We start from the raw sequence: 12750 nt of genomic DNA on the forward strand, positions 1-12750 counted from the left end.
TGTTCCGGATCCGGAAATTTTTTCCCGGGCCGCGGCCTCGCTTCAAGGAGGTCCTTTAGTCTAAAGATGGCGGCCTCAGCAGCGAGAGGTGCTGTGGCGCTGCGTAGAAATATCGATCGGCCGGTTGCTTTTGTGAGAAAAATTCCTTGGACTGCGGCGTCGAGTGAGTGATGGAGATGTGGGAGTAGCGGAATTTTTAGGTCCAAGCGATCCTCAAAGCTTCTGCTTTTTGCAGGGTACTTAAGTCAGCGTGGTGACTGAATTAGGAGACTGCTCCTGAGCATGCAAGTGAGCAGAAAGAAATTTTGTTTGCAGTTAACCGTTTAGGGATGGCCTTTGAGCTTTTGGGGTCACGAATGCACCAGCTCTTGCCTTTAGGAGTGATTTGGTGTAAAGATTTATTACTTGGTAACCAAGATTTACAATTTAGAAGGGATAATTTTGACTGTAGTGTGGAGGATGGATTCAAGGTGGCAAGATTGTAGGCTTGGAGAGGAGCTAAAAAGCAGTATCATTAATTTACTTAAAAGGTGAGGACCTGAATTAGGGCGATGGTAGAAGGATGGTGGTCAGATCCAGTCACGTTTTAAAAGCAAATTAGATGCCGTTTCGTGATGGCTTAAATGGGAAAGTGTACGGAATAAAGGAAAGGGAGGAATGATTTCTGGGTTTTTAGCATTGGTGAATTGCTCGTTTAGAAGCTAGGAGCAGGCCAAGAGAAGGTGAGTAAAGTTTGAATGTGTTGAGTTTGAGAAACTTGTGAAGTTTCTGTCAGGCAATTGAACAGAAGTTGTATATCATTGTGGCTGAGAAGTGGACTCCGAAACTAGACCATTGAGGTTAGAATTCCAGCTTGGCCATTTAATCGTTGTATCACCTGAATAACTGAAGTTAGTATGGGAAAATGACTCACAACTGGGCCTCAGTTTACTCATTGATAAAATGTAGTCAATAATACCCAGCTCATAGGATTGTTGAGAGGATTGAGTTTATATGCAAACTTCTTAGACATGCGTTAGATACAGTGTAAGTACTCAGCAAATGATAGTTATTTTCACGATAACTAAAATTGAAACTTACAGGAGAGGCCTAGTCTTGAGATAAAGGTTGGAATAATTAGTTCTGAAATCTTTCACCACCTTCAATTTTTGTCAGTTGCAGTTTTGAGATGAGGTTTTTATATTTGCTTACCAACATATAAACATTCGTGGTCACTTTTTTTGTATTCATGTTTCAGGTCAGCCCCTTTAAACAAAATGGAGCAAGATTTAGTTTCTTTTTAGTTTTTGTGGCTCAGACGTGAGTAGTAGAATGGGAAATAGGTTGGTTTGTGCCCCATCTTTTAAACATGTGCTTGGTGAAGACCAAGCCCAGTAAAGTCTCCCGTAGGCCCTGTGAAACTTTATGGAAAGGCTGAGGAGTTTCATTAGCATCTTGAGGATGCAAGTTTCCAGACAATAAAGGGCGAGTTTAAAACCCTTAAAAAGAGTGAGCATTATGTACAACCTCGAAACAGTTTCTCTTGGTTGTTACATTGATTCAGCAAATACTTACTTAAGTATCTATTCTGTGGTAGGCATTCTTCTTGGTGCTTGCAGCTGTTTTTCCTTCACCATTTTAGGCAATTTAGGAAGAGGGTTACCTTCCAGAGCTGGTTTGTTTTGAAATCAGCGTCTTCTAGGACTTTAATTATCTGGTATAAAACATATATTTAACATTATTTTGTTCTCCAGTATCATATTCTGTGAGACCTTGATCTTGCCAGTTGGTTTGACTTAAACATTAGATCCCTTAAAAATTTAGTCTCTGTGGATTGTTGGAAGGATTAGTGGACATTTACTTACTCATTTAGCCAATATTGAGGCCCTACTGTTTATTGGTCACGGTAAACATGGTGGTTTATATGCTGAGGGAGCTTACAGTGTAGTAGTGGTGGGGATGAAGAGACTTAGAACAAATATAGGCAGTTGTTGAACCAGTGAGGTTTTGGTGAACTAGGAGAACTAAATAGATATTATAAAAAGTAGTTCAGTGAAGTACAGGCACTGTAGTTCACAAGAGAAACAGATCGTGTAGTTTTTAGTCTTTATATACTCCAAATCTTTGAAGTCCTACAGGGCTAGTACATTGTCTTGTATTGTGATAGGAGCCCAATAAAATAATACTCAGTGGATGTATTTGGTTTGGGTCTTGAAGAATAGTTATAGTTGTAAGTTAGGCAGGGGGAGATAGGATTACCAGCATACAGAGGGGAGAGAACAACATATGCAGAGGGTAATCCGCAGGACAGATACAGATAATTCAATTTGTTGTACTAGAGAGTAACTAGGGACCAGCAGTGGGAAATAAGGCAGGAAGAGCAGGTGAGGTCAACTCATTTTACTAAATTGTGAAGGACCAGTAAGTTGGGATTTTATTTGGAAATCTTCAGTATACCTGGAAACACACTGGACTGTAATTGGTCTTTTTCTTCTTTGTGATCTGCTCACAGGGATCATAGTCCACATAGCACAGTAACTGATATGATGAAAACACTTGATGTTTGCTGAGGATGGAGACTGCAGCCAATTCAACAACTTGTCTGTCCATCTCCCCTCCTCACCACCAAGTCTGGTACATTGTGACTTTATAGTCAGTACCATAGCTGCTTCCTAAATCTTAAGCCTTTAGGGAAATGCAAAGTAGTTCCTGTCCACAAGAAGTCTGGTGACCCTGGGATCACTTTTAGTTTCTTTCTACAATCTAAGAGAATCCAAAATATAGTAACTGCTTTTAATACGTTTTCTTCTGCCACACAGGTCAGCTGAAAGAATACTTTGCACAGTTTGGCCATGTAAAAAGGTGTATTGTACCTTTTGTAAGTATTAAGAAAAAGTAGGGGGAGGTGGGAATGGCTAATGGGTACCAAAAAAATAGAATGAATAAGACCTATTTGATAGCAGAACAGGGTGACTATAGTCAATAATAATTTTACATTTTAAAATAATTCAAAGAGTGTAATTGGATTATTTGTAACTCAGGATAAATGCCTAAGGGTTTAGATACCCCATAAGTCAAATGGTAAATGCTTGAGGGGATAGATACCACATTCTCCATGATGTGCTTATTTTATATTGCATGCCTATATCAAAATATCTCATGTGCTCTGTAAATATATACACCTACTATACACTCACAAAAATTGTTAAAAAAGAAAAAGCTTAAAGTGTTTTAAAAAACTCTTATTTATCTATCTTGTGACAGGGTCTTGCTCTGTCCCTCTGCAGGAGTGCAGTGGCCTGATCTCACTGCAGCCTCTGCCTCCCAGGCTTAAGTGATCCTCCCACCTCAGCCCCCTGAGTAGCTGGGACTACAGACATGTGCCACCATGCCCAGTTAACTTTTTTGGTATTAGTGGAGACAGGGTTTTGCCATACTGCCCAGGCTGGAAAATTTTTTCATTTTCTTTTTTTTAAGAGACAGGGTCTTGCTCTATCACCCCAGGTGGAGTGCAGTGATGCGATCATGGCTCACTGCAACCTCTGCCTTCCAGGCTCAGGTGATCCTCCCACCTCAGCCTCCTGAGTAGCTGGGACTACAGGCATGTGCCAGCACACCTGGGTAATTTTTGTATTTTTTGTAGAGATGGGGTTTGGCCATGTTGCTTATGCTGGTCTCGTCAAACTCCTGGGCTCAAGCCATCTGCCCACCTCGGCCTCCCGAAGTGTTCAGATTACAGGTGTGAGCCACTGTACTGGCTTATTTTTATGGAGATGGGGGTCTTGCCATGTTGCCCAGGCTGATCTTGAACTCCTGGCTTCAGGCAATCCTCCTGCGTTGGCCTCCCAAAGTGCTGGGATTACGGGCGTGAGCCACTATGCCTGGCCTACAGTCCATTGATAACATTTTGAGTGATACTGATTAAAAAGTGAAAAGGCTTTATCATACGTATTTGTGTTTTTTTATTGTTGTGTAACAAAATACAACAAGCATAATGGCTCAAAACAGCACATATCTCACAGCTGAGCACAGTTTAGCTGGGTCCTCTCCTTAGGGTCTTACATAGCTATATATTCCACGTGTCAGCTGGGGCTGTAGTGCCTCTCATCAAAGGGTCTACTGGGGAAAAAGACTGACTTCAAGCTCCCTCATGTGGTTGACAAAATTTTTTTTTTTTTTTTTTTTGAGATGGAGTCTTGCTCTGTTGCCCAAGCTGGAGTGCAGTAGCGCAATCTCGGCTTACTGCAACCTCTGCTGCCTGGGTTCAAGCCATTCTCCTGCCTCAGCCTCCTGAGTAGCTGGGACTACAGGCATGCGCTACCACACCCAGCTAATTTTTGTATTTTTAGTAGAGATGGAGTTTCCCTCTGTTGGCTAGGCTGGTCTTGAACTCCTGACCTCAAGTGACCCGCCCGCTGGGCTTCCCAAAATGCTGGCATTACAGGTGTGAGCCACTGCCCCCGGCCAGTATTCATCTTTAACTGTAGGACTGAGGTCTGTTTTCTTGCTGACCTTTGGCTCTGAGTTGGGAGCTGCTCTCACCTAGGAACTCCCTGCAGTTCCTTGTTACCTGGTTTATCTGTAGGCTGTCTTACTACATTGCAGCTTGCTTCTTTAAAGCCAGCAAGGGCTTCTCCAGTATGCTAAGATGGCATCTTACATTGAACGTAATCACAGGAGTGACATCCCATTACTTTCGCTGTATTCTTTTGGTTAGAAGCAAGTCAGGTCTTGCCTACGCTCAAGGGGAGGGAATTATATAGGGTGTGACATGGGGAATGCATGGAGATCATAGGGCCTATCTTAGAATTCTGCCTACTACAGTATTCTAATAAGGATTTGAGATTTCTAAGAATTGGCAGAGGATATTTTAAGTTTTGTCTTCATTGAGTACCATTTTCTTTTTTAGATTTATAACTAATAAAACAGTATTTTTATATTAATTACATTTCCTTTGCTTTCTTGGGAGGGTTTAGAAATCAGCCTATAAATTTATCCCGGACTGTATTTCTCTGTGGGCTTTTTTAGGGTGTGATGTGAGTATATAGTTTACACACACTTGACTGAAACCTTTTTTTCCTTGCAGCACTATAAGGGCTATGGTAAAATTAAAAACATAAAGGAACTTAAATTCTTAATTCTTGGTTTAATGTTACTTGACTCCCAAAGACTAACAGATTAGTTATATATAGTACCAGTGAAGGTGTAGGGAATCTGGCACTCAAGTTGTTGAGAAGTTCAGCTGGTACCTTCAGTTCTGATGTATAGTTGACAAAATACCAAAGTTAAGAATTTATATTTGCTTTGATCTAGCAGTTACTTGTCTAAGAATTTATCCTACAGAAATGTGTGGTCAAGAATATTCCAAAGCAGCATTGCTTAATGTCAAGTAAGAAGAAAAAACCTAAATGTTCATCACTGGGATTGATTAGATATTAAGTCACTGATGCAATGGAATTTTATATAGTTGAATAGAAAAGTTGGGCACATGTATTAATGGACATGAAATGTTTTCTATAAGCATGAAAACTTCAGTTTTTTCAAGAGCATTTAAAAGTTCCTTGCAAAAAAAATTAATAGGTTTTTCTTGGTCCATAAATAAAATAGGACCTGGAAAGAATAGATCTTAGATTTAAATAAAAGGCAGCTTTGATGTTGATAAAACAAAATAAAATATGACAAAAATAATTTTTTGTTAAATTCATTGTACTCAAGTTGGAAATCCTGGTTCCTTATTTTGAGACAGGGTCTCACTCTGTCATCAGGCTGGAGTGCAGTGGCACAATCACGTTCACCGCAGCCTTGACCTCCTGGGTTCAAGGGATCCTTCCTGCCTCTGCCTCCTGAGTAGCTGGGACTACAGTCATGTGCCATCACACCCGGCTAGTTTTTTGTATTCCTTGTAGAAATTGGGCTTCACCATATTGCAACTCCTGGACTCAAGCAGTCTACCCACCTTAGCTCCGAAAGTGCTGTAATTACAGGCATGAGCCACTGCACCTGGACTGAGTTTTTGTTTTTTTGTTTTTTTTTGTTTTTTTTTGTTTTTTTGAGACAGCCTTGCTCTGTCGCCCAGGCTGGAGTGCAGAGGCGCTATTTCAGCTCACTGCAATCTCTGCCTCCCGGGTTCAAGTGATCCTCCTTCCTCAGCCACCCAGGTAGCTGGGACTACAGGCATGTGCCACCACACCTGGCTAATTTCTGTATTTTTAGTAGAGATGGGAGTTGCACCATGTTGGCCAGGCTGGTCTCGAACTCCTGACTTCAAGCCATCCACCCACCCCAGCCTCCCAAAGTGTTGGGATTGAGCCACTGCACCTGGCCTGTTTTAATATAAACAAATTTCTTAATGCCTTTGACTGTGGAAGTGGTCACATGACAGTAAAGGAATGCTTTAGAAATTGTCTTATCTGGCCGGGTGCGGTGGCTCAAGCCTGTAATCCCAGCACTTTGGGAGGCCGAGGCGGGTGGATCACGAGGTCAGGAGATCGAGACCATCCTGGCTAACATGGTGAAACCCCGTTCTACTAAAAATACAAAAAACTAGCCGGGCGTGGTGGCGGGCGCCTGTAGTCCCAGCTACTCGGAGGCTGAGGCAGGAGAATGGCGTGAACCTGGGAGGCGGAGCTTGCAGTGAGCCGAGATCGCGCCACTGCACTCCAGCCTGGGTGACACAGCGCGAGACTCCGTCTCAAAAAAAAAAAAAAAAAAAAGAAATTGTCTTATCTACAATGAATGGATCATTGGGACATCACCAGAAACTTCTCTTGTATTCTAGGTTATTCCTTATAAAGTTATCCTTGAAGTATAGGAGCAATTGTAAGATTTTGATTTTCTTTGGCAAAGCACAGCATAACTTGAATGAGACTAATGAGGACCAGTTTGTTATCTACAGGGACTAGACATCTTAATACTTGTTTTCTGTTGAAGGGCTGGAGGGGCAGGGTACATCCAAGCACTCTAGAATCTGTTTTCCGTATGTGATGTATAGGTTGAAACTTTTGCACAAGGGAAAGTAGCAAAATTGTTTAAATTAACCCGAAGTCTATAACTAGGTTAAGTAAGGGCTAAATATTATCTTTTCTTGTTTTTCATTAGGAACATATGATAGTCGTGGTGGTGATGAGGGTGACTGGATTCAGAAATGAGTGCAACAAGCCTTTGAGGCTTAATTTTCTAGTTTCCAGAAACGAGGCTTAGAACAAAAGTACTGATCAAAATTTCCCTTAGCTATTACTGTTAGTATGGTTTGCATCTAGAATGATACAGAAAGCTCATGACCCATATCTTCTCTAATGGCAGCAAGGAAAACAGGAAGTTTAACAACAGGGATTTAGCTTTGGGTGATCAGGAAGGGTGTAAAGCAAGGTTACCGACACCTATGTCTTTGATCGATTTTTGGCTGAGCATGCTGGCTTATGCCTGTAATTCCAGCACTTTGGGAGGCCCAGATGGGAAGACTGCTTGAGCCCAGGAGTTGAGACCGGCCTGGGTAAGATGGCAAGACCTTGTCTCTACAAAAAATATAAAAAATGAGCCAGACATGGTGGTATGTACCTGTGATCCCAGCTACTGAAGAGGCTGAGGTGGGAGGATTGCTTGAACCCAGGAAGTTGAGGCTGCAGTGAGTCCGGCTCATACCACTGCACTCCAGCCTGGGTGACAGAGCAAGACCCTGCCTGAAAAAAAAAAAAAAAAATCTGATTTTTGGCAGATGAAAAAGTTGGTAGTTTGATTTGGAGCTCCTGGAAACTTTCTCAAGTTCATGATTAATCTTTTCCTATATTTTGAATTTTTAGGACAAGGGGACTGGCTTTCACAGAGGTTTGGGTTGGGTTCAGTTTTCTTCAGAAGAAGAACTTCAGAATGCACTACAACAGGAATATCATATTATAGATGGAGTAAAGGTAAATTTGTTTTTCTATACCAGACACATGTATGATATACATGTAGGTACTATTTAATTATGTATCAAATAGATCATAAATATGGAATGATGGGGACTTTGAGAGATTTGTAACTGAAGCTACCTTAATGCTTGTTAGAATGATGGGGTGGTAGGCCAGGTGTGGTAGTTCACGCCTGTAATCCCAGCACTTTGGGAGGCTGAGGTGGGGGGATCACTAGAGGTCAAGAGTTTGACACCAGCCTGACCAACATGGAGAAACCCCATCTCTACTAAAAATACAAAAAAAATTAGCCGGGCATGGTGGCACATGCTTATAGTCCCAGCTCCTCAGGACGCTGAGGCAGAAGAACCGGGGAGACAGGTTGGACACTGAGGCAGAAGAACCTGACAGATCGCGCCATTGCACTCCAGCTTGGGCAATGAGCGAAATCCATCTGAAAAAAAAAGAAAAGAAAAAGAATGGGGGGTGGTAGAGTAACCAGTTTATATAACACAGTGGACATAGCAGTCTACTTTTTTCTTTTTGTTTGTTTGAGACAGTCTCGCTCTTGTTGCCCAGGCTAGCGTACAGTGGTGTGATCTTGGCTCACTGCAACCTCTGCCTCCTGGGTTCAAGTGATTCTCCTGCCTCAGCCTCCTGAGTAGCTGGGATTATAGGCATGTGCCACCACGCACAGCTAATTTTTTTTGTATTTTTAGTAGAGATTGAGTTTCACCATGTTGGTCAGGCTGGTCTCGAACTTGTGACCTCAGGCGATCCACCCGCCTCGGCCTCCCAAAGCACTGGGATTACAGGCATGAGCCACCGCACCCAGCCAGCAGTCTACCTTTCAAGTCAGGCAAGCTGGGGCTGAAATCTTGGCTTTCCCACCATGTGATCTTGGGCCAAATTGATCTACTATTTTATTTTTAAATTTATTTTTAATGAGACAGGCCCTTGCTATGTTGCAGGGTGGTCTTGAACTCCTGGCCTCAAGCAATCCTCTTGCCTCAGCCTGCCAAAATGCTGGGATTACAGGCCTGAGCCACTGCTCCTGGCCTGATTTACAATTTTTAATTGAGGGTTAGGGAGTCATAATATCAAGAAAGATGGTAAAAGGAATTTGAGGAGAAAACAAAAGAACAAGGTACAAATAAAAACTGCCTGAGTTATTCATACTGATTCCCTAATAAAAAAGCGATTTTCAGTTTGAATGTTTTTGCAAACATTGCCTTTCCTTCCTTACAGTGCTTATTTTTTTCAGGTCCAGGTTCAAGCTCAAAAGCCAAAAGTTCTGCCGACATCTGATGATGAAGAGAAAGATTTTTGAGACCGCAGCCTATTAATAAAGTTAACATAACTGAGAATTTTGTCTAAATGTTTTTATTTGAAACAAATAGTTGCACCAAGCAAGAGGTTACTTTGCCCACTCCAAATTAAAACAGAGCACAACAGGGGCAAAATTTATTTGGCAGGATAGTTCCAGTATGTGAACATCCTCCTCACTGTGGTTGGGGTAACTTTACTCATATGCAGCTGTTCTTACACAAAATATTAACCCCAAACTACTAGTGTCACACAAAAGGAAGTGGTCTTGACTTTGTATGTGGGGCAGCATGTTCTATAAATGCTGAAAGGTGGGAAAAGCACAAACACAACCCACTCTTTAAAAAAACTAAGTAATTCAAAGTAGAATTTTCTATCTCCCCCCCATTCTCCAGTAATAAAAAGTAGTGCTGGGATCCGACACCCAGATTTGTTTTTTATCCTGACCATTTACAAAGTGTTCCCCCGTATGACTTGCATCATTAGGGTAATGGGTAATAGTTCATTCACTATGAAGAGACCTGTGTCTACTCCTTCCTCCTCTTCTTGCCTTCATGCTCATGTTCCTTGGGGCGGCTGCTATCTGAGGGTCTTTTAGAGCCACCATGCTGTTTGGCTTCTTCCAAAAACTTGTCCAAACCAAAAGGATCTTCCTCAAACTGAACTGGTCCTTCTCGGCCTCTCTGTCTACGGTCTGAACCAGAAAACTCCTTGTCGGGAACAAATCTAGGGAAAAAGAGAAAAGACTATGAACTACTTTGCTTTCACCAGTGTAAACACTGAAATTGAGTTGTATGGATTGGTACCTGTTGGTTTTTATTCTGGCTTCTAGATCATCACCATACATGTCCTTGTCCAGATTTTTACTGGGCCTATAAATACTCTGGGCCATATCTTTACCACCTCTCCAGGCTTGATCATAAACATTATAAATTTCATCTTCTCCACCTGCAAATCCACTGTCCATACCCTGTGGAAAAATGGATGACATTAAATAAAAGTGTAAACACTTTATCAAAAGCTGAATCATAACATGTTTACAGTAAACCCTTGCTAATTTGTAGCTCACATTTTCAACAATCTGAACTGCAAATTAAAGGTCTTCATTAAAAAACTGCTAGCACATAAACTTCATAACTTTGGATTCTTTTTTTTTTTTTCTTCAGACGGAGTCTTGCTTTGTCACCCAGGTTGGACTGCGGTAGCGTGATCTTGGCTCACTGCAGCCACTGCCTCCCAGTTCCAACGATTCTCCTGCCTCAGCCTTCCAGGTGGCTGGGATTCCAGGCACGTGCCACCACACCCGGCTAATTTTTGTATTTTTAGTAGAGACAGGGTTTTACCATGTTGGCCAGGATGGTCCTGAACTCCTGACCTCAGGTGGTTGCCTGCCTTGGTCTCACAAAACGCTATATAAGCTCACTGCAGCTGCAACCTCCCTGTGCTCAAGTGTTCCTCCCACCTCAGCCTCCCAAGTAGCTAGGAGTACAGGTGTGTGCCAACATGTCCAGCTAATTTTTTGTACACAGGGTTTTGCCATATTGCCCAGGCTGGTCTTAAACTGGGTTCAAGCAATCTGCCTGCCTAGGTCTCACAAAGTGCTAGGATTACAGGTGTGAGCCACAGTGCCCAGCCAGAAATATTTTCATCACAATTTTTAAATGTTTTAAGCTTAAGCTTCTAACAGGTGATTATCTTGAAAATATTTTACTTACGTGAAATTTCACCCCTAGATCCCTTTGCTCAGCTGGTAAGCTGCCTTTGTATAGTGGTTAAGAAAGCTTTGAAATGCGCTGGGCGCAGTGGCCCACGCCTGTAATCCCAGCACGTCGGGAGGCCAAGGCGGGAGGATCACAAGATCAGGAGTTTGAGACCAGCCTGACCCAACATGATGAAACCCTGTCTCTACTAAAGATAGCCGGGCGTGGTGGCATGTGCCTGTGATAATCCCAGCAACTCAGGAGGCTGAGGCAGGAGAATCCCTTGAACCTGGGAGGTGGAGGTTGCAGTGAACCAAGATGGCGCCACAGTACTCCAGCCTGGGTGACAGTGAGACTCCATCTCAAAAAAAAATAGTAATAATAAAGCTTTGAGATCAAGACTTGAATCTTAATTCCATCAGTCACAAGGTAAACCTGTGTTTCAATTTCCTCATCTATAACATGAGAGAATAGTATTATTTCAAAGGATTTTTGTAAGAATTGAGATAATAACAAGATTTAGAACAATGCCAAGAATATAAAATGCACCTAATAAATTATCACTTAGAAGAGCTTACTTAAAACCTCCAAGTCATAAAGTTTCCCACTCCACTTTCCAGTAGAACTTACACCTTTGTATTCTTACCGTGTGTGTGTGTGTGTGTGTGTGTGTGTGTGTGCACGCACCCGCCTTGTGTTTTCCCAGGCTTAAAGTGTCCTAGTTAGCTAATGGCAATTGGTACTAGAAATCAGATTTCCTGACAGCCAGCCTAGTACTTTAATCCAGTTTTACAGCTTCATTTTTAAAAGATTCCCAAATTGACATATTTCTATAGCATTAAAAAAAAAAAAAAAACCCAAAAATGAACAACAAAAAACCCAAGAGGAACTTTTGTAGGACACTGGCTCTATTTTATTTTTTTGAGATAGAGTCTCAGTCACCCAGGCTAGAGTACAGTGGCACAATCTTGGCTCACCACAAGCTGAAGCAATTCTCGTGCCTCAGCCTCCCAAGTAGTGAGGATTACAGGCATGCACCACCACACCTGGCTAATTTTCGTATTTTTAGTAGAGCTGGGGTTTCACCACATTGGCCAGGCTGGTCTCAAACTCCTGACCTCAGGTGATCTGCCTGCTTCGGCCTCCAAATGTGTTGGGATTATAGGCAAAAGCCACCGTGCCTGTCCTCCCTGGTTCTATTTTAAAAACAAAAGATTGACATACCACAGCACCAAGTTGTTTTTTTTTTTTTTTTTTTTTTTTGAGACAGAGAGTCTCGCTCTGTCGCCCAGGCTGGAGTGCAGTGGCTCAATCTCGGCTCACTGCAAGCTCCGCCCCCCGGGTTCACGCCATTCTCCTGCCTCAGCCTCCCGAGTACAGCACCAAGTTTTTAATCAGCTAATTTCTTTCTTCTCCTAGTGTCTCAAATTTCAGTCCACTGTAAGAAGTTAAAATCAGAACTGTTTCATCTTTCTTGTCTCAAGTTTCAACATACAACTTCCAATTTTTTTGTCATCATGCTGGCATTTACATCCAAATATGAAGTATGGTAATTTTCGTTTCCCTGAGGATAGGTATTCACATCAACACAACAATATGCTTTCCTAAACTTGTACCTTGGATTGGTTGAAGAGCCTTTGGTCATACTGAACTTCATTGGAAGTCCGAGGATTAGGAACACCGAGAGCAATGACTTCACTGATATCCCGATTTTCATTTCTCTGAAGTTTCGACCTATTTTGAAATACGACATCACTAACTGAAAACTCTTTATAGACAAACTGAGTATGTTCAATAGAAATACAACCAATCTCAGAAGCAAAGGACATGAATATGTCACATTCACATCTTGAGAA

At 42.0% G+C, this 12750-nt stretch overlaps 2 protein-coding genes across 5 annotated transcripts in view; one reads left to right on the forward strand and one right to left on the reverse strand.

Moving 5' to 3' along the window:
- The first annotated feature begins 57 nt into the window (after positions 1-57).
- On the forward strand, positions 58-9235 carry SLIRP (SRA stem-loop interacting RNA binding protein). Of its 2 annotated transcripts, XM_005561909.2 has the most exons (4): positions 58-163; positions 2799-2857; positions 7779-7886; positions 9133-9235. In XM_005561909.2, exons 1-4 carry the CDS (start codon positions 67-69, stop codon positions 9196-9198), a joined length of 330 nt encoding a protein of 109 aa, XP_005561966.2. In that variant the 5' UTR covers positions 58-66; the 3' UTR covers positions 9199-9235. The 2 variants fall into 2 exon arrangements, with proteins under 2 accessions (XP_005561966.2, XP_073854064.1); XM_073997963.1 differs by lacking the exon at positions 2799-2857.
- The window catches only part of SNW1 (SNW domain containing 1), a 43739-nt gene continuing 40224 nt past the window's right edge, over positions 9236-12750 (reverse strand). For 2 of the 3 annotated variants that reach the window (XM_065549138.2, XM_005561908.5), the window contains 3 exons: positions 12511-12628; positions 10001-10164; positions 9236-9920 (listed from right to left, as the gene is read on the reverse strand). In XM_065549138.2, coding sequence (XP_065405210.1) covers positions 10023-10164; positions 12511-12628 — 260 coding nt within the window. In that variant the 3' untranslated portion in view covers positions 9236-9920; positions 10001-10022. Of the gene's footprint in view, positions 10165-12510; positions 12629-12750 lie in introns of all 3 variants that reach the window. The other variant, XM_005561906.5, reaches the window with a different exon arrangement.

This window comes from Macaca fascicularis, chromosome 7 (genome assembly GCF_037993035.2).
Source record: "Macaca fascicularis isolate 582-1 chromosome 7, T2T-MFA8v1.1".
In the NCBI taxonomy this organism is placed as follows: Eukaryota; Metazoa; Chordata; class Mammalia; order Primates; family Cercopithecidae; genus Macaca; species Macaca fascicularis.

What these genes read in the sequence shown, in the direction of transcription:
- SLIRP (XM_005561909.2), top strand. Translation starts at nt 67, where the DNA reads ATGGCGGCCTCAGCAGCGAGAGGTGCTGTGGCGCTGCGTAGAAATATC. An exon ending in TCCTTGGACTGCGGCGTCGA is followed by an intron (nt 164 to 2,798) that starts GTGAGTGATGGA and finishes TCTGCCACACAG; the next exon opens with GTCAGCTGAAAGAATACTTT. An exon ending in AAAGGTGTATTGTACCTTTT is followed by an intron (nt 2,858 to 7,778) that starts GTAAGTATTAAG and finishes TTGAATTTTTAG; the next exon opens with GACAAGGGGACTGGCTTTCA.